This window comes from Arachis hypogaea, chromosome 16 (genome assembly GCF_003086295.3).
Source record: "Arachis hypogaea cultivar Tifrunner chromosome 16, arahy.Tifrunner.gnm2.J5K5, whole genome shotgun sequence".
Taxonomy (NCBI): Eukaryota; Viridiplantae; Streptophyta; class Magnoliopsida; order Fabales; family Fabaceae; genus Arachis; species Arachis hypogaea.
This window is the reverse complement of record NC_092051.1, coordinates 147,259,257-147,281,037: the sequence shown is the minus strand read 5'-3', so window position 1 is coordinate 147,281,037 and position 21,781 is coordinate 147,259,257. Positions and strand designations below refer to the sequence as shown.

The 21,781-nt window shown below is 27.2% G+C and overlaps 2 protein-coding genes across 2 annotated transcripts; one reads left to right on the top strand and one right to left on the bottom strand.

Moving 5' to 3' along the window:
• Positions 1-5,383: 5,383 nt before the first annotated feature.
• LOC112805959 (F-box protein At5g07610-like) lies at positions 5,384-6,523 on the bottom strand. The gene has a single exon (XM_025848275.1). It carries the CDS (start codon positions 6,521-6,523, stop codon positions 5,384-5,386), a length of 1,140 nt encoding a protein of 379 aa, XP_025704060.1.
• A 10,637-nt stretch (positions 6,524-17,160) lies between these two features.
• Positions 17,161-21,699, top strand: LOC112697677 (protein NDL2). The gene is made up of 11 exons (XM_025750955.2): positions 17,161-17,434; positions 18,880-18,979; positions 19,376-19,473; positions 19,612-19,700; positions 19,848-19,908; positions 20,023-20,109; positions 20,201-20,278; positions 20,360-20,416; positions 20,528-20,583; positions 20,787-20,922; positions 21,009-21,699. Exons 1-11 carry the CDS (start codon positions 17,348-17,350, stop codon positions 21,219-21,221), a joined length of 1,062 nt encoding a protein of 353 aa, XP_025606740.1. The 5' UTR covers positions 17,161-17,347; the 3' UTR covers positions 21,222-21,699.
• Positions 21,700-21,781: the final 82 nt, after the last annotated feature.

Genomic DNA, 21,781 nt, shown 5'->3' with positions numbered 1-21,781 from the left:
GTTCATGCGACCATTAATTTCAAATTCAAAATTTAAAAAGATACACTTTGGATTTTTAAAATTCTCCCCAATTTTAAAGGGATTTTTTATTCCAAACATTTACAAATTTTTAAAACATACATTCATATCCGACTTTTTAATAAATAAATTAAATATTTTATTAATAGATATAGGTAATTTATAGTATTTTTATTGATTTGCATTGCATTAATTTATAGTATTTTTAAACACATATACATAAACTTATTTCAGTTATACGGTAAACGAGATAAATAATGTAATATAAATCAGTAAAAATACTATAAATTACTTATATTGTAAAATAAAAAAAATCCGAATCATATCTCAGGATTTTTCGTTTATATAAATAAAATAAAGTATTTATTTACTTATTTGGATTGTATTAACTTGATTGAATTATATTAAAAAATAAATTCAAATTGATGTGATACAAATTACTATCTTTTAGAATAAATGGACAAAAGTACTAATACAAAATTTTAGGATAACAAAAATACACGATAGAATTGAAATTCTAATATACACATCAAAGATGACTAACAATGAATAAAACTAATCTGGCATTAGATGAGCTATGTTTCTGTTAAATTTTAGTGTATACATAACCAATAAAATAGTAGAGTTAATATTTAAAATGGCCCCTAAAATTTGATCCCAACTCAATTTAACATTCAAGCGTCAATGCGAAATCTTCCCACATCTATCACGGTGTGCATTTTTCATCCAGCCACCATGCGAACGAGCTCTACTAGAACTACTTGAGCCTTGGTTACTGCTCCCCAACATCCTTCAATTCCCAACTCTTGAAACGACTTCTACGATTTAGGGGAATTAGGGCTGCACTAGGTTTTATTTCATACATTGTGAGAACCTTTAAAATATTTGGCCATGTCATCTAACTGTTACAGTGCCAAGTGTCATTTAAAATTGGCAGATTAGCTTTTCGGTTATGAAAAACGACGAAAGAGTCAAATTGAGACACGAGTCAAAATTTCAAGGTACAATTAGAGTCAATTAAAATCTTGAGGGTTATATTGAGACGGGATCAAATTTCATGGACTATTTTAAATATTAATTCGATGTGACACTCTTTATCATTGTTTAGGATATTTGATGTAGAAAATAATAAATTCTCTTATTTTAAAATTAACAAAAAATTATTAAAAAATTTTTTGTCGTAACTGAAATTTTGGTTCCAGTCTCAGTCTCAATAATTTAAAATAAATACTACTTAAATGTATTAAAAAACAATCACTAAATTATCTGTATAAAATATATATTAAAATATAAATATATTTTAAAAATAAGTCAAATAATATATTATATATAAATATATAATAACTAATTTAGTGGCTAATTTTTTGGATAGATATAATTAACTGATAAGACTTATTTGGACTTAAGTCACTATGTATTATGTAATTAGGTGTAACTTGTGTAACTTCACTACTAAAAACTAACTCTACATGAAGAGATGTTTACAAAGAGAAAAAAAAATATAAAAGTACACATAGATTTTTATATGGTAGATAGATGTACATTTTATTTTTTTAATAAGTCATCTGTATACACCAATATTAAATTTTATTGACATTTCTATCCTTCTATCATTTAAGTAAATTTTTTGGTGATAGTAGCTGCCAGGTAGCTTTGTGCATTGTGTGACATGGTCATAAATGATCAATTATTGAATTCGTTAAATTTGAATAAAAAAAGATTTACAAGTAATTTAAAATTTTCGTTATCTTCCTTTCTTCTCCAAAATTTACTTCGAATAGAGCCCTAGCAGAGAGTGAATAAAAAATCTTTCCTTCTCTTCCTTTCTAATCTTTGTTCTGTGAGATAAAAAAGAAATTCCCACCCGAAACCTTCTTCGCATCTATCGTAATAGGGATTTGTAACTGTACGATCAAAATATCACAATCTCAACAAAAGAAGAACATACTCAATGCTTGTGCGAGTGGTTATTGTGGCTCCTCTTCTGCACTGAAAAATAGAAAAAAAAAAGTTCGACTACAACAATGACAAGTGACTTGACGCAGTGGTGCTTGAGTCTACAACAGAGTGGAACCCTGAGAGATTATTTTTTTGTTGTCGGTTATGGAAGGAATGTAATTTTTTGTTCTGTTTACGAGGATAAATACTATGCATCTTATGTGAAAAGGGGAAGAAGCATTACGTTTGATCGCATTTGCTGTTGGACCCTCCTCGTTTGCCTACTATCTTGCGTGTGGATTTCTACCCTTCTCGCCTATCAAGTTTGCTTTTAGAATAGAACGAAAATCAGGAATCACAACAAACTCGAATGTGAAGACTTCAGTAATTTACTCTCATTGTTCACTCTTTATTAGGGTTTTGTTATTCAAAATAACTTTTGAGAAGAAAGAAAATAAAAAAATGTATAACTTGTAAAACTTGTTTTTTTTTTTTTTTCTAATTTAACATATTCAATCATTTTAATCTTATTTTTTATTGTGTCATCAAAAGGGTTATGTCACTCAATAAACTGATAAAGTGTCACCTAATCGTCACTATCGCTAAAAAATTATCCAAATCATAGAAGAATAGAAATGATAATGTACGCAACTTGATATTGATATGTAAATATGATTCATTAAAAAAAATTAAAATATATATTTATTCAACATATAAAAATTTATGTGTATTTTTGTCCATATATTTTTTCAAAAAAAAAAACAAAAAGAAGAGACTGAAGGTTAACTCAATTTAACTCTGACTTAAACTTCATTTTATATAATAATATCATTAATATGAGTCTAGCTAGCTAATCAGTTAGAAAATAGCCAACATCGATTTCTATTAATAATTTAAAAAACTGAAAATCTATTTATAATCTTCTAAAGATTATCCTTTTATTTCTTTTAATTCCTTAATTTTATCTATTACTGCAAACCACCTACCTCCATTATCAGTCATCAGTGATTACCGTCAACTATCATAGTTGGCCATTGCCGATCACACCATTGTCGTCACTGGTGACCACCTCCAATTTCCTAAATGGGGATGGAGAGTGGAAAGAGAATCTCCGGCCCCATAAATATCTATTGTTATTCTCAGCCTAATTAGCTAATAAAAAAAAATCAACATCTCTTTTAGAAATTTTAAAAACTCAATACCCATCCATTTATAGGATTATCCTTTATCCTTTTATTCTTTTCCTTTTTTTTTTCTCTCCTAATACCTTAATTTCATCTACCACCATAAACCATCTATCTTTATCCACCGGTAACCACCCACCACAGTCGATTGCCGCCAACCATTATTGTTGTCGCGGGCAACTACCTCCCACCGTATCAAACACCTTAAATTCTAAATTCTAATTAAATATTAAGTTCTAAACGCTAATCTCTAAGCTCTAAATATTAAATTCTAAACTCAAAATTTTGAATATTAAATTCTAAATCATAAATTTTAAATTATAAACAACAACAACAAATTCTTGTCCCACTAAGTGGGGTCTCAAACGACGTCATTGTACTCTGTTATGTATCATATTTACAGAGAGACCATTTACATGTAGATCTCGTTTGACCACTTTATGGATGGTCTTCTTAGGTCTTCCTCTGTCTTTTGCCCTTTGTCCATCTTCCATCTCATCCACCCTCTTGACTGGATGTTCTATCGGTATTCTTCTCACATGTCCAAACCACCTGAGACGCGATTCAACCATCTTTTCCACAATGGGTGCTACTCCAACTCTCTCCCTTATATCTTCATTCCTTATTTTATCCAATTGCGTATGACAACTCATTCATCTCAACATCTTCATCTCTGTCACACTCAGCTTATGTTCGTGCTCCCCTTTAGCCGCCCAACACTCTGTACCATGTACCATACAACATAGTCGGTCTTATAGCGGTGCGATAGAATTTACCTTTAAGTTTTAAAGGCACTTTTTTGTCGCATATAAAACTAGATGCACTCCGCCATTTTGACCAACCTGCTTGGATCCTATGATTTACATCATGTTCAATCTTTCTATTATCCTGTATGATGCACCCAAGATACTTAAAACTTTTAACTTTTTCTAGGACCTCTATATTGGGGTTTTTTCTTCTCACACTGAACTTACATTCCATATATTCCGTCTTGCTACGGCTTATGCGCAGACCAATAGTTTTTTATTTGAGTTTTGAATGATTTTATTATTTTTAATTTTAGTTTTTTTATTATGAATTATTAACTATTTTGTTGACTAAAAATGATTAATTACCAATAGTTTTCCTAATAATATATTAAATGCATATTAATTTACATTGTGCAGGATTTTGTTTCACTTCCTTTTGTACCTAGAGGCTGTTACATTTACAGAAGCATATATTTGTATGTGGCTGCATTCAATTCCAGATTGTATCAGTAACAATGCTGGTTGAATGCAGATACAGATAGTTGCTAACTGATACAAGCTGCTTATTTTGTAATTTGTATATTTATACATTTTATTTTTTGTATGCATTGCTTGAGAAAATTTTACTTTCTATTTCCTCAAATTAACTAATGACTAGTGATTTTGTATTCGGAGTGGCTTGTTTGGACTTATTATGTATTATGTAATTAGGAGGAAGTAGTTTAAGAGTGAGCAGGAGAAGGCTTTCGCCCTTTTCATGATGATTAATGATTAGTGATAATGAAAACTCTTGATTATGTAACAAGCTAAATCAAAACATCCATACTTTGTTGAGGACAAAATTGTCTTTTCCTTTGTTATTGTTATTTACCTGTTAGACTTTTGAGATCACTCAGTTTGCATTTTGTTAAGTATTATTATTATTGCCACTTATACCCAAATCGTATACTTCTAAAACATATCTTCACAAATATAGTTTTAGATTTAAATTTTTTCTTTATTTCTATATCTATTATGGTATAAATTCTTATATATGATTAAGAAATACCTCCAAAACCAAGAAAGATAAAAGATGGAAATTTAGGTGTAGTCAATTTTTGATAACTAAGAGATATTAAATAAAAATTTAGTTAAATTATTCAAATTATTTAACGATTTTCAACTATTAATTTCATGTGAAGTTGACTACCTTTGAAATTTTACCAAAATAAAAGCTTGCTTGAAAATTACCTTTAGACCTTTAGTATCTATCGTATCAATCTGAGTGTTCATATATTTGGTTTATGTCACGAAAGATTCCACAAAATTTTATAATAACTGTAGAGAGTTGTTGTATTTTGATGAAAATAAAAAAATTGCAGTACCATATAAATATATCATAAAATTACAAGTTATTAAATATAAAGTATTCTATATCATGAAATCAAAGATCTATGTCTAAATTTAGATTAAAGTATGATTACCAGAAAATAAATGATGCAAAATGTCTAAAATCTAAACACAAGCTAAGCTCTCAATGTATTCAAAGGCTCTGTACCACCCCATAACTCTCCGTGGGAAAGAATAATGCAAATATGTTGCTCTTACTTTTGGTAAGTCAAACACATGGTGATAGGTATTATTTTTTAATCGCAGAGCACTAACTTTGTCCTGTGTCTGCACCAACAAAGCCATCTCATCTTCATCATCTTCAATAAGATAGATTATACTGTATGCGCGTCGTATACTTCCGTTTTTACGAATAACTAAAGGTGTAAATTGAAGTTCAACACTGTGCATGAGTACCCACCTTGATGAGTAATCTTCCTTCAATCGGAAGACGCTTACACACAACTCAGAGTCACCAAATCCAACCAAATTCATGTAACCGCATGCAGGCGCAAGACAGTATTCATAATAATGATGAGGCTCTGCCGGCAAGGGAGGCATGTCATCCTTCACGCACTCTTCCTTCAAATCAAAACGCAGCATCGTTTTACTTCTGTTGCCAATCCAATAAACTGAGTCTTTGAAATAGGTTCCATGTTCAAAATCCATCATCTCTAAGGGAGTCCAGAAGGAAGATCCGCACAGATTCCAGACTCCGAATTCCGAGGAATAAATCATGGTTTGGTAGCAGTCTTCCTTTGAATATTCGCCATGAAGGATGTAGATCAGCTTATAACCAAAAAATCGCAGGGGATCAAAAGCCAGAGAATAATGCATGAAACGTGTTTCATGAAACGATGGAAAGGGTGAGGGCAAGATTTTTCTGTCTCCAGTGGTAGGATTGTAGATAAACATGTCTTTCGATTTGCGAACAAGCATCAAGCCATTGCAAGATTGTAATATCTGCCAAGAATGTAGATCGGAGATTTCGGGGAGGCGGGAAGATGAAGATGAGGTGTTGAAGGAGAAGAATTTGAATCCGTAATTTATAGGATTTGTGAAGTGATATAGGAACAAACCGGAGACTCTTCTTTTTACGGTGGCATGGTAGCGGCGGAAGTCGGGGGCGGAGATGAGATAGCGCCACTGCTTGCAGACAAGTTTGAAGGTTATGAGATCTCTACGAGGCAGGTGAACAAGAATTTGAGTGAGTAAGTCATCGTTTCCTTCAATCTCTTGCGCTGAAGAAGAGATTAACCCTCTCATGTTAACTACTTTGCTTTCAATTTTCCACGACTATGTTTATATATCTGAATAGATTCTAGCTAAGATATTTAACCAAAAAAATGTTTAAAAGATAATATTATCTTGGATGTTAATAAAGATAAAAGCTAGGGAATAAAAAAGATAATATTAATAAATAACTATAAGAATACATATTAGTTATATTATCATTTTTTGATATTATCTTTTTTGATAATTATATTGAATGACATGTTTATATATTTTGATAATCTATAACAATATTTATAATAATATATAATTCGAATACAGAAGATTTAGTATCTAATATTTTTTTTATTTTACTTTTATTTTTATAATCTAAATTACATATTCAGTCACGTACTGTATTAGAATGATGTAACTGCTTAACTCTTAACTTTGAAAGAAATTAAAAAAAATTGCTCACCCTCAGTCCTAAGATTATAAAATAGATCACACTTATAAAATAATTTAAACAAAGTAATTTTTTTAATAACAATATATAATGCGAATACGGAGGATTTAGTTTCCAATATTTTTTCCTCTTTTACCCTTATTTTTATAATCTAAATTACATATTCAGTCACGTATTCCATTAGAATGATGTAACTGCTTAGCTCTTAACTGTAAAAGAAATTTTAAAAAATTGCTCACTCTCAGTCTTAAAATTATAAAATGGATCACACTTTCAAAATAATTTAAATAAAGTAATTTTTTTAAATAAATATACAAATGTACAAATAATATTTTTTTTAAATTATTATCATACAATTTTAATGTACTCTTGTACTTACACAATATATAATAATAATTGGTGTCTAAATTTAAGTTCCAATATTACCTTTAAAGAAAGGTTTATTATTAAAAAAAAATTTTCGCCAATTATGTCAAATAAAAAAATTTATACCCATTTTTTCATCTTAACCTCATTAAAATATTCCTATTGGATGTAAATTATTGTTACAGATTTTTTATTAGGATATATTTTTAAGGAATAAAAGTAAAATAATTCAACAAGATTAATTTAAAAAAAATTTACACTGAGTAATTTTTTTCTTCAAATTTAATATACTCTAAATACCTATGCAATATATAATGTGGATTAGTATCCAAATTTAAATTTTAATATTATTCTTAATGGAAGAGTTTTATTATTAAAAAAATTTTGTACATTCCGTAGTTAAATTGGATAAAAAATTTTCACATATTTTTTATTGCAACAATTTTTTATTGTATGTAAATTATTCATGCAAATTTTTTATTATAGATATATTTTTAAAAGAATAAAAGTAAAATAGTTTAACAGCATAATATTTTTTAAAAAATTTACACATAATAATTTTGTATCAATATATCATAATTCATTTTGCATATAATATTTATTTATCTAAGTTCATGGAGTACCTTTAAAAAATTATATTTAAATAATTTTTTTATCTTTTAACTATTTTATATTTTGGAATTCAAAATTTTGTATTTTTATTCGAGGTTTATTTTAATATTTTATTTTAATTCTGTTAATCAAAAGTATGAATATTAATTTTTATTTTTAATTTTTAGGATAAATAAAAAGATGTGACTTTTTTTATAAATTAAATGATTGAAAAACTTACTTATTATAGAATAAGTTAAGTCTATTTCTTAACTATAGGAGTACATATATAATTCACTTTTGAATGTAATCAAAATACATATAAATTTATTCAATTTTTTAAAATTTAAATTAATTATTAAAATTACGATATAATAGATGTACTCTTATAAAAAAAATGAAAATGACTTCATAAATATTTTGTTCGTTGGGAGAAAACATAACTCAATAAGTATAAAGTCTAATTTAAACGATTGTAGATAAGTAAAACAAGTAATAAAAAACTAAAATAAAATTTAATTTTTTGTTTTTTTAGTATAAAAATAAATATAATAAAATAAATCATTATTCTCATATATCATGGCATAAAATTTGACATTATCTTTTTTTAGAGCTATTTACTTTACTCAGTTTTTATCTTTGTTTTTGTGTTATATTTTAATTTTGTTAAACAAAAAGTAATAATATTATTTAACTTTTATCATAAATATAAATATATGACTTTGTATTATTAGATAATAAAAAAATACTCATACCAGAAAAAGTTAAATTTACTCCTTTGTTATATTTATAGGAGTGTAAATGATTTACACAAATGTTACAAGATTTTTTTTATTATTATTATTTTTAAAATAATATTCACTTTTGAGTGTAATAATTATTAACTAAATGAGACTGAAAAGAAGGTAGAAGGAAAATAAAAAATGGAGGAAAGAAGAGAGAACAAGTCAACATAAGAGTGGTGGCGAGCCAATGATAAATATGTAAATAGATAATGGTAAAAAAAAAAAGAACAATAAAAATAAAAATTAAAAATTCTAAAAAAATAACAAGATTAAAGATAATTTAAAAAATTAAATATAAAATTATTAGAAATAAAATTTTTTTAGTTATTAAAATTATACGAAAAAAAGAGTGATTTAAATATAAATTTTTATATCTACTTTAGATTAAATAAAATTGAGAAATAAATAAATTTATAATATTTATACATTTTATCTTCATTATTACATATAATAACAACTTAATCATTTTAGTATTATACCTAAATTAATTTAAATTTAATTATTCTATATATTAAAAAAAATTAAATAATGTATATATTTTTTTATTTTTATTTAATTATTCTATACAAAATTTTTGAATGTTTGATATCTTAATTTTTTTTAAAATAATAAAGTATGATTTAACAATCAAGAATGAAAAATAAATATTTATATAATAGTTATACATCTAGAAATCTAAATCAAACAAAAAAATAATTATTTTAACAAATCTTTAACAACTCAAAAGTTAACACAGCAAATAGTTATAGATCAAAATAATGAACAAAAATAAGAGCTACCATAATGGTATGATGGTGTAATTGATTGCGGTTGGAGTTAATAGAAGAAGAAAACAAGAAAAAAATAAAACAACACAACATAATAGTGATAGTGAGACAAGTTATACATGTAAAAAGAATGATAAAAAAATGATAGTGTACAATATGATGAGATGATATAATCAAAATAAAAATTAATAATTTTAAAATAATAATAAAATTAAAAATAATTAAAGATGTTTAATATAAGATTAAAAAAAATTTTTATCTATTCGAATTATACAAAAAGATAAAGAGTATTTTGAATATAAATTTTTAAATTTGCTTCAAATCAAATAAAATTGATAAAACAAATAAATTTAATATATAAATAACTAATTTGTAAACCATTTTAGTAAATTTTTATCTTAATTTTATTATACATAATAATAATATAACTTTTTACCTTTTTTAATTTAAATTTAATTATTTTATATTTTTTGCATATCTTAAATAATTAAAAATATTTTATTTTTTTATAATTAATTTTTATTTATTGATATTAAATTTATAATTTTTAATAAAAATATAAAAATATTTTTTTAATTTAATAAAAAAGCAGTTGAACAGACACGGCAGTACCTGTTGAGCCGTTAGTTTATTTAAAAAAATTACCTTATTTAAACTATTTTGTAAGCGGATCCATTTTATAATCTTAAGACTAAGAGCGAGCAGTTTTTTTTTTAATTTCTTTCACAGTTAAGACTTAAGAGCAAAGCAGTTACATAAATCTAATGCTGTACGTGACTGAATATGTAATTTAGATTATAAAAATAGGGGTAAAATAGGAAAAAATATTGGATACCAAATCTTTCGTATTCGCATTATATATTGTTATAGATATTATAGATAGGTAATTTGTAGTATTTTCACCGATTTACATTACATTGCTTATCTTGTTTACTGTGTAAACGAAATAAGGTTATGTATATATTGTTTACATTGTAAACAAAATAAGACACGTTTGTTGTTGCACTTATCGCGTAGTCTCAGACTCGACAACTACAAATACCATAGGAAGGATGTTACTATAACCGTCTTGTCTTACTGCAATCAGCAACAGACTATCATATTTGCCATATAAATGCATATCATTAACGGAGACGAAGAGCTTGTAATGCTTGAAAGTCTTTACACAAGGAGAAAAAATTCAAAATACCTTATCAAATTGGCTGTAGTCACATACCACCAAGTGCCCATCATAGTACAGTACCACCCTCAAATCTATAGTTCCGAGAAAACAAATCTGCAATGTTTATTTGCAGCAACATCGGCACCTTATTATATAACTCCTCCTAATCACAGTATATATGTGCAATTGTCTTTTGTTGCACCATCTAGACTTTTTTGTATGAGAGTTTGAAGTAATAGTTTTGCCTAACTATATCTTGTAGAACAGTGATATATAGTAACTGATGGGTTGGATTATATGAAAAGCACGATGACACTACAAATGGTTAGATCTTTTTATAACTACTCAAAATTTGTCATACTTTATCTCATTTACAATGTAAACGACTGCTCCAATATATTGTTTACGGTGTAAACAAAATAAATATAAATTTGTGTATATCTCGTTTATTGTAAACGAGATACGTATTGATCGTTCTCTTCAATGTATCACATATGCAAACGTGATGCGTGTAACAATAAACATGTCTTATCTCATTTACAATATAAACAAGATATATACAAATTTATTTCGATTACACTGTAAACGAGATAAATAATGCAATATAAATCAATAAAAATACTACAAATTATCTATATTCGTAAAATATTTAATTAATTTATTTAAAAAAAAATTCTAATCATATCCCTTCATAGCATTTCTCGTTTATATAAATAAAATAAATTAATTATTTACTTATTTGGATTCTATCAACTTGAATTGAATTACATTTAAAAAAATCAAATTGATATGATAAAAATTATTATCTTTTAGAGTAGGTGGAAAAAAATATACATACAAAAATTTTAGGATCACAAAAATATACAACAGAATCAAAATTCTAATATACACATAAAAAATAACTGACGATGAATAAAATTAATCTGTCATTAAATGAACTTTGTTTTCGTTAAATTTAATGTATACATGGCCAATAAAACGGTGATGTGACACTTTTTATTATTGTTTAGGATACTTGAGGTAGAAAATAATAAATTTGCTTATTTTAAAATTAACAAAAAAATTTATTAAAATTTTATGTGTTGTAGCTGAAATTTTAGTTTCAATTTCAGTCTCAATATCTTAAAATAAATGCTATCTAAATATATTATAAAATAATTATTAAATATCTGTATAATATATATATTAAAATATAAAATATATTTTAAAAATAAATTAAATAATATATATTTATATATAAATACATAATAACTAATTTAATGACTAATTTTTAAGATAGATATAATTAACTGATAAGACTTATTTGGACATAAGTTACTATATATGTATTATGTAATTAGGTGTAACTTCACTACTAAAAGCTAACTCTATGAAGAGATGTCTGTATTTATATTAATCAGCTGATGCATGGCAGAAAGATAAAGTAAAAAAATAAAAAAAATAGATAAAAATACATATAAATTTTTATATGATGGATAGATATATACTCTAATTTTTTAATAAGTTATCTTATACATTAATATCAAGCTCCGTTATCATTTTTATCCTTCTATCGCCTAAGTAACTTTTCTGACGATAGTGGCTGCTAGTAGTTCTGTGCATTGTGTGACATGACTCTTTTAATGACACAGTAAAAAATAAATGATAAATTATTAAATTGGTTAAATTTGAATAAAAAAAATTACAAGTGATTTGAAATCATCTTCTTTTTTTTTCCAAAATTTACTTCGAACAAAGTCCTAACAGAGAGAGTGAATAAAAAATCTTTCATTCTCTTCCTTCTATGAGATTAAAAAGAAATTTTCTCCTGAAACTTTTTCTGCGTTTCCCATAATAGAGATTTGTAAACCCTAAGGTATTAAAATGTCACAATCTCAACGAAAAAAGAATATGTTTATGTGAGTGATTGTGGTGACTCCTGTTCTGCACCGAAAAATAGAAAAAAAAAATTTGATTACAACAACAGCAAATGTCTATATGAACTTGTAAATTGACGCAGTAGTGCTTGAGTTTGCGACTGAGTGGAACCCTAAAAGATTGTTTCTTTGTTGTTTGTTATGGAAGGTATGTAATTTTTTATTCTATTTATGATGATAAATACTATGCATCTTATGTGAAAAGGAGAGGAAGCATTACCTTTGATCGCGTTTGCTGCTGAACTCTCCTCGTTCGCCTTCTACCCTGTGTGTAAATTTTTACCCTTCTCGTCCTATCGAGTTTGCTTTCAGAATAGAACGAATACCAGGAATGGCAACAAACTTAAATGTGAAGATTTCACCAATTCACTCTCATTGTTCACTTTTTGTTAAGGTTTTGTTATTCAAAGTAACTTTTGAAAAAGAAGAGAATAAAAAAATGTATAATTTGTAAAGTTTTTTTTTCTAATTTAACATATTTAATAATTTAACTTTTATTTTTTATTGTATCATCAAAAGAGTTATGTTACACAATAAGGTGTCACCTAACAGTTACTACTGCCAAAAAAATTACCTAAGAGACAGAAGGATAAAAATTATAACGTAGCTTGATATTAATATATACAGATTGACTCATTAAAAAATAGAATATATATTTATCCACCATATAAAAATTTATGTGTATTTTTATCTATTCTTCAAAAAAAAAAAAGACTGGAGATTAACTTCTCAACTCCAACTTGAACTTTATTCTATATAATAATATCATTAACTTGAACTTTATTTTATATAATAATTTCATTAATATGAGTCTAGCTAAATAATCAGTTAAAAAATAGTCAACATCGATCTCTATTAATAATTTAAAAAAACTGAAAACCCATTTATAATCTTTTAAAGATTATCTTTTTATCTTATTCTTTCTGTTTTTATTCCTTAATTTTATATATTACTGCAAACCACCCACCTTCATTATCAGTCATCGATGATCACTGTCGTCACTGGTGACCACTTCCAATTTCCTAAATGGGATGGGGAGCGAAAACAAAAATCCACGCCCTCATAGATCTATAGTCAATTTGTCATTTCGAATTTAGTTAGCTAACAATATATATATATATATATATATATATATATATATATATATTAGTAATTTAAAAAACAATACCCATCCGTTTATAATTTTTTTAAAGGATTATCCTTTATCCTTTTATCCTTTTTTCTTTTCTTTTTCCCTACTAATACCTTAATTTCATCTACTACCACAAACCACCTATCTCTATCCACCGGCAACCACCACAGTCGACTGCCGCCAACCATCATTGTAGTCACTGGCAACCATTTCCAGCCATATTGGACATCCTAACTTCTAAATTCTAATTAAATATTAATTTTTAAATCCTAAATTATAAATTCTAAATATTAAATCCTAAACTCAAAATCCTAAACATTAAATTCCAAATTATAAACACTGAATCTTAATTTTTTTTTATTTGAGTTTTGATTGTTTTTATTATTTTTAATTTTAGTTTTTTTATTATTAATTGTTAGCTACTTTGTTGACTACAAATTATTGATTACTAATAGTAGATTTCCTCATAATATATTCTAAAAATTCATACTAATTTACATTATAGTGTTTTTTTAAATAAATATATTTTAAAAAAGGTTTAACCACTAAAATGAATCAACAATATTATTTATACATTAAAATTAACTATTAAAATAAATTATTATTATGTATTTGTATATAAATATATATATTTAAATATTTTTTTATAATATATATTTTTTTAATAAATATTTTATATTTGTGATTGATGTTAATAATTGATTTTATATTTTAGTGTATACCTAAGTGATCGAAAATGGACAATAGATGTAGGATAGATGTTATATGGACGAGGTAATGTTATGATAATGAAATGAAATATTTTGTTAAAGTGCTCAACTGTCTCCTTAGCTTAAGTGAGGTGGCATAGGTGCAATCTTAAGAGGCTTTATTGTTTTGACGAATTTGGTAATACTTTTATTTTTTACAAATAATTTATCAAATATAATTTTTAAATACAATTTTTTAAAAATGGTATCATCTAAACTTTCTAAATCAAACAAAAAAATAATTTTTAATAAATATAAATAATAATTATTATATTTGATAAAATAATTTTTAAAATTAAAAAAAAATTAGAATAGAGATAAATATAAAAATACATTTAGATATTTATTAATATATATAAAATTATATTAAATTTTTTATTTTTAATAAATACAAATTAACTTTAAAAAAATATCTCATTAAGAATTTTTAAAAGTATCGCTAACTACTTTTAAAACGTAATATAAGTATATAAATTTTTTTATTAACCAAATAAAATGGCTGTGACTCTGTGAGCACTTTCCTGAAAAACTTCATGAAATCAGGCCTTAGTATTATAAGTGCAAATACTTTTATGTATTTTCAAATCATTAAAAGACACTAAAAAAATTTCAAATTAAATTATTAAGACGGTTATGATTAGAACTATACTCTTTATTAAGATGTTTGGATCATCTAAATTTGAATGAGTAATTATGCTATGAGAAATAGTGAAAGTGTAATTACTGTTAGATCATTTAAGAGTAGTAGTACTGTTCTGTGATCATTGTAATAATGATGATATAGAACATTAAAAATGTGTCCAAATTAAATTGACCTTTTTGTTTATACTCATCTTATTGCGTATTCATTTTGTTATTTCCATTAAGCGCACAAACACGATAGTTAATCATATATAGTTCTTTAACTACTATGCTGTTCAAAGAATCTTACTTTATAAAAGTGTATGAAATTTTAAAATTAAGATGTGCTTGTATAATACGTTTGGTTAAAAACGGAAAACAAAGTTAAATCTTTTCATTTTTCAATTCACAAATGTAATCTATCTCAACAAAATCTTCTTCTTAGCATAGGCAACAACTCTGTCGGTTGAGAAAATAATGATAATAATAATAATAATAGTAAAATAAATTAAACATTTTTTGTTGATTCAATCCTTTTTAATTTTTCCATGCATGGTACCGAATTATTGATTTGCATATACGTAAATTGGAATGGCATTGTAGGGACAAAGTATGCCAAATTTTCAATGGAAAATGATATGTCTGTTAAATGCATGAAAGTGGAGCCCAATTTTCATTTTCCGAAGCCACAAATGTCACAAACTATAGCGTTGCATGGTTGTTGGGAGCTGACTTTTTATCTTCATTTTTGCATAATAATTAATGAATAATATAAAGGTGTTTTTCCCTTTTCAAAATACATACCACCGTTTCTTAAATAAAAAATTTAAGCATTTTAATTAGATACTTAAATGTATAAATAAATTTAAAATACATGTACAGAGAAAAAATATCTATTCTCTTATATGAAAATTGGACTAGTCTTAAAAAATTACACGCCAAGAAAACAAAAGAAAAAGAAAAGCAATGAAATCCTTATTATAAAATTTTCACTACAAAGTACAAAGAAAAAGCACACTAAATTTGTCGCAACATAATTACGATTGCATATCGTCATTTATTTATTTAATTATTTGAAAAAGCTGTTCAAATTTTGCTAATATTCAAGAACAACAAAGATATAGAGTATTCACTTATAATTAAAAAAATAAAGAATTGAAGTATTAAAAAATTAATCATATATAATACTTTACATATTTTAATATATAATATGTGTTTTAATATACAATACTCTATATAAAAAATTAAATTTAATTGATGTACAGACGTTCAATCATACATATTGATTTTTTTAAATGATTATTTATGTGTTAAACGTTAAAAATATTTACTAACATGATAATACATCATTCAATGTATATGTGTAAAGTTTTTTTATATTATCAGTAAATTAAAAATTAATTTTAAATAATTAATTAATTTATGTGTATTTTGATGGGACATATGAATTAAGATGTAAAAGGGAAATTAATAAAGGTAATCCACTAGTGTACTTATAATAAGATAAGAGGAAGCTTGTACCCTTTAACAAAGAAAAAGAAGACAGAGAGAATAATCACCCATTAATCAATAATGTCATGTGAATATAAAATTAAATTACATGTAATCTTTTATACATATATATATTTAATGTATATTATGTATTTTAATGTAATTTTATGTATATAATTATATTAACAGTTAATATTTAGTATACATATTACATAATTATTTCACTTATAGATTTAGTGGTTATCTCTTAAATTTTTTAACCAAACGGTGAAAGTTGGATATTGTTTTTCACCTTTTTGTATACATATTACATAAATATTGTTTTTTTTTAATTCTTTTAATTGATTTTGTACATTATGTTATTATATTATATATTATTTAAGTGATACAAAAAATGAAAAAAAATCTATATAATAGAAATCACACTTTATAAGGTTAATTAAAATGAAAATATTTAAAAAAAAAAAGAGATGGAGGAAGTGTCGGCTAGGAGAAGTGTGGCTAATTCATAATTCAACAAAATTGTGAGGTTTCATTGAAAATTGAAAATTGAAAAGCAGCCCCTCATTACTTATAAATTTATAATTTCCTCCCTTCCCAATTCCCGATACTTATATATATATATATATACGCACACTAATTAGCGTCGGTGACTCGTTTTGGACTCGCTCGAACTCAGTTGTTTCCTTCCTTCCTTCCTTCATTCACGAACACACATATTTTTCGTATTTTCTGAATTTCTGATATTCCCTCATAACATAACTCTTCTCTTTCTCTCTCTATAAAAAACGAACAACACGAAGAAATTATTCAATCAATTAACAATTTCCAAATGCAAATGAAGATGAGAGAGCGGGAAATGGCGGCTTCAACCGATTCTGTTTCGGTCGACATTGATGCTTTCTCTCCTCCTCCAAAGGTATTATTATTATTTATTAATTTATTGTTATTATTCACGTTAACGTTACATTATTTACATGCTGCATTCTGTTTTCTTTACGTTAATGTTGTTGTTAAAGTGTGAGTGTTTATGTATTTCAATTATCAAGCAAGGTAATGAATTCGTATATGATTTTTCTCTTGTCGTTTTGTTTTCTTAGAAATATGTTTATGTTTTAAGATTCTACTTGTATTCAGGAGAAAAGAAAAATATTATTATTTGATCATGTAAAAGTGAACATGATATATAGAAGTTATTACAATGATTGGAATTTCTGTCTCAAAGATGATGTTCATGAGATTATAATCTTGTGCTTCACATTGTATGTTATCATATATTATCATCATTATGATGATGACGACAAATACAAGCATTTGGTTTAAGTAGTTTGGCAGTTTTTTTTTTTAATTATAATTTAAAGTAAGGTGGAGAAATCAGTATTTTAGTTGTGGTATATAGTAAAATTTTGGATATTGAATGCTCAAATTAAAGAAAAAAAATGTTATTATTTTTTAACTTCACTTGTTGGTTAAATAAATTGATTTTCCTTGTGTTGTGGTTAAGACTTTTGTTTAGTACGGCTATAATAAAAGCTAACGAAGTTTAGTTTGATTGTTCAGTATATAATCTGAGATTGTGATGATGTAGGTGTTAAATGGTTACTTTAAATTTGGCAGACAACTTGATTAGTATTGCTATCAGATTATTAATTTGCTGGAATTTGGATATTGGTTAGACTTTAGAGATTTCTAATTTCTAAATACTTTTAAAATTTTATACGGGTGAAGACTCTTTGCGTTATCAAGCTTTGAATGGGTTAAGAAATGTGATTATTTAAGGATTAATTTTATAAGCTGATCAAATGTGTAGATTCTGTTGGATTTCCCATGGTATCATTAAAAAAAAAGAGGGGGGGGGGGGGGATGTAAAAGAAAGACGTGATTTTGTTTTGAGTCTTTTCTTTTGTATTTTCTATCAATGGTAATATTGTGGCCAGAGTGAGATAATGTACTATTGAAAGTTATCTCTTCACATGCAATCTGCATTCCTTCCTTGAAAGTTTTGTACCTTCTATGTTATGAATTGCTTCTTCACATTGACTTGTATTTCGTACCTTGGAAGTTTTGTACCAAAGCATTGCGTTTTTTGCTGGAATTGCAAAACGCACTTACTATTTATTTATGGGTTGTTTTAATTTCTTATAGAATGTCCGAATAAAATGCTGACTTCAAATGCTAATTGAGAAGTGTTAAGGGAGCTTCAAAAAATGATTTTCTTTGCTGCTGACTGTTAACCAGACAGGGTATAAAACATCTATTGTTCTGCTTTCCTTGTTTTGAAAATTTAGAGGTGGTGATTTATCATGAGTTTATGGTTAACTTAATGTTCTTTTTCTTAGTAACATGCCACTGTGACGTCTGCAGGAACATATTGTAAGAACACATTATGGTTATGTCTCTGTTGCTGTATATGGAGACCCAGAGAAGCCAGCTCTTATAACATATCCTGATTTGGCTTTGAATTGTAAGTTAAATGTATCTTAGATTTTAATATTCCCTTGTACTTAACTCTATATCTTTCATTAAGCATTTCTTTTTCTTCTTTTTATTTTTTTTTTATGCTATAACATTTATAATCTGCTTAACCTGCTCCCCCAGTTTGTTTAATTTTAAAATATATACCAATATCTTTGTCAAAATTTCAAATAATTGCTATTTTTGCTCATGAAAAACATGGCTTAGTTCCTCATGAAGTTTTTCTTAAAAAGATAAGGTTTGATCTTGAAGAGATGTATGCACACAAAAGAAATCTAAAAAATGGTTTTTTGGTAGTCCAAACATTGATCACTTTCTTAACATGTCTCTTCTATTGACATTCTAATAACCTAACCTTTTGTTTTCATGCATGTGGTTTCATCAGATGTCTCCTGCTTTCAGGGGTTATTATTCTGTCCCGAAGCATCCACCCTTTTGCTCCACAATTTCTGCATATATCACATCAGTCCCCCCGGACATGAGGTCTGTAGCTTTATATCTTTAAGTCATATTGCAGTGTTACTTGATGTATATCTCCTCACTGTTATAAATTCCTTCATTGGTAATATTTTAAGTTCTTGCTTTCTTATCATCTTGTACTTTGTTCAAGAGTTGCCGCAGTTGGGAGCTCCTGAGATTGCTCCAGATTATCCAGTTCTTTCTGTTGACGACCTAGCAGATCAAATAGCCGAGGTTCTCAACTTTTTTGGGTGAGTAAGTTCAAGCTTAATCTGTTATTGATCTCCATTTAATGACATAAAGGAAATTAGTTTACACCAATTTCCATTAGGCTTTGAATATTGGCAGTTGTTCGTTTTGAGAAGGCAATCTGACCCCAACATTCTTTCTGTCTGCAGTCTTAGTGCAGTAATGTGCATGGGAGTAGCTGCCGGGGCTTACATTCTTACCTTATTTGCTGTAAGTTATTATGTTGGTGCTATGCAGCCTCTCCCCTTTTTAAATTACATTAGAGTTTCAATGATGGATCGTCCAATTTTTCTGATGTTTTTATGTGTTTACTGTTTACAATAGATGAAGTATAGACAACGTGTACTTGGTTTGATACTTGTTTCACCTCTATGCAAAGAACCATCTTGGACTGAGTGGTTGTGCAACAAGGTTCTTTTTCTATACCTAAAAGGCTAAAACACTATGTTGTCTTGTAAAAATAAATGTCACTTCTTTCTTATGATTTTGGTAACATATGCAGGTCATGTCAAATTTACTCTATTTTTGTGGCATGTGCGGGGTGGCAAAGGAAATGTTGCTGAAGCGGTACTATAGCAAGGTATACTTTATGCATCCAAATTCCCTCTTTCTACTTCCATTTAGTGAGGCTGAGTTATTTGCTTTTTTATTATGGTGATAGGACATTCGAGGTGGTGCTCAATTCCCAGAGTCAGATATAGTTAAAGCTTGCCGAAGGGTTAGTGAATATTTTTTGTTGTACAACAACTCTATTATGGCTGGTTGCTGGTTACTTGAAGCTGACCACAACTCGTCTTTGTCTGATGTAATATTTTCTGCCTTCTGACAGTCACTGGACGAGATGCACAGTTTGAATGTGTGGCGGTTCCTTGAAGCTATTAATGGGTAAGATTACTTTCTCACTGCAAGATATTAATTCTTTCTAGAGTTGCAACTTCATTTGAATATAGTTGTGGTTAATCTATTTCCATCAGCAAAAATGGATACGCCTACACTTCAGTTCAGTATGTCTTCGACAGCATTGTGCTCGTTGCTCTGTGATAATCACTTTTGTCCCGCCCTTAACTTTTTGTATTGTCGTGTAACAGGAGGCCGGACTTAAGTGAAGGATTGAGAAAATTAAATTGCCGTTCACTAATTTTTGTTGGGGATATGTCTCCTTTCCACTCGGAAGCTCTCCATATTACTTCAAAGTTAGACAGGCGATTCAGTGCCCTAGTCGAGGTGTTTAATATTGCTCGACTGGATGAAATTTGAATGTGTTAACGAGCTATAGATTTGATGGCTGTTTTTTTTTTGTGTAACTACAGGTTCAAGCATGCGGGTCTATAGTGACAGAGGAGCAGCCTCATGCTATGTTAATACCAATAGAGTACTTTCTGATGGGATATGGTTTGTACAGGCAATCCAAGAGTCTCAGCCCTAGAAGTCCGTTGAGTCCATCGTGGATCTCGCCGGAGCTTTTTACGCCAGAGAGCATGGGTTTGAAATTGAAACCGATAAAGACACGAATTCCCACGTAAACCCAGTAGATGAATGAGGTTGCTTCTGATTTTTGATCTGTTTAATTGAATTCTCGGGTTAGTTGGAATATCTGATGAATGAAGTGATTCCAGATTGCTTGTAGATAAAGGTGATGATGAAAATAAGAAATCAACCACAAAAGAAATGGGAAAGAATTTGGTTGAAATCAACAGATAGTAATTCTTTGATTTGTAATCATATAGATATTTTAATTGATGATCTGAAGCCTGAATGGTAGATAAAGCTTCGGAATTGTCGTTTTTGGATTACCAAAAAGAGAAACAAAAGGATGTTGTGGTTATGATTGTAAAGCAAACATGGAGGGCAAATTGTTACTTCATGCAAATGTCTTGTTTCTGAAGTAATTTCATCATGTTGAAATAGAATAGCGTCTTTCTTAATTGAAGGTATGAACATTTATTGGAATCTTAATATGATGTATGTCAGTATGTGAAATAAAGTTCAATTGTTCATGCACATGGTTGTTAATAACAAGGGGAAAAAATACAATTTAAAAGCCAAAAATAAAAACAAAATAAAAGGGTTCGGATTGCCTGAA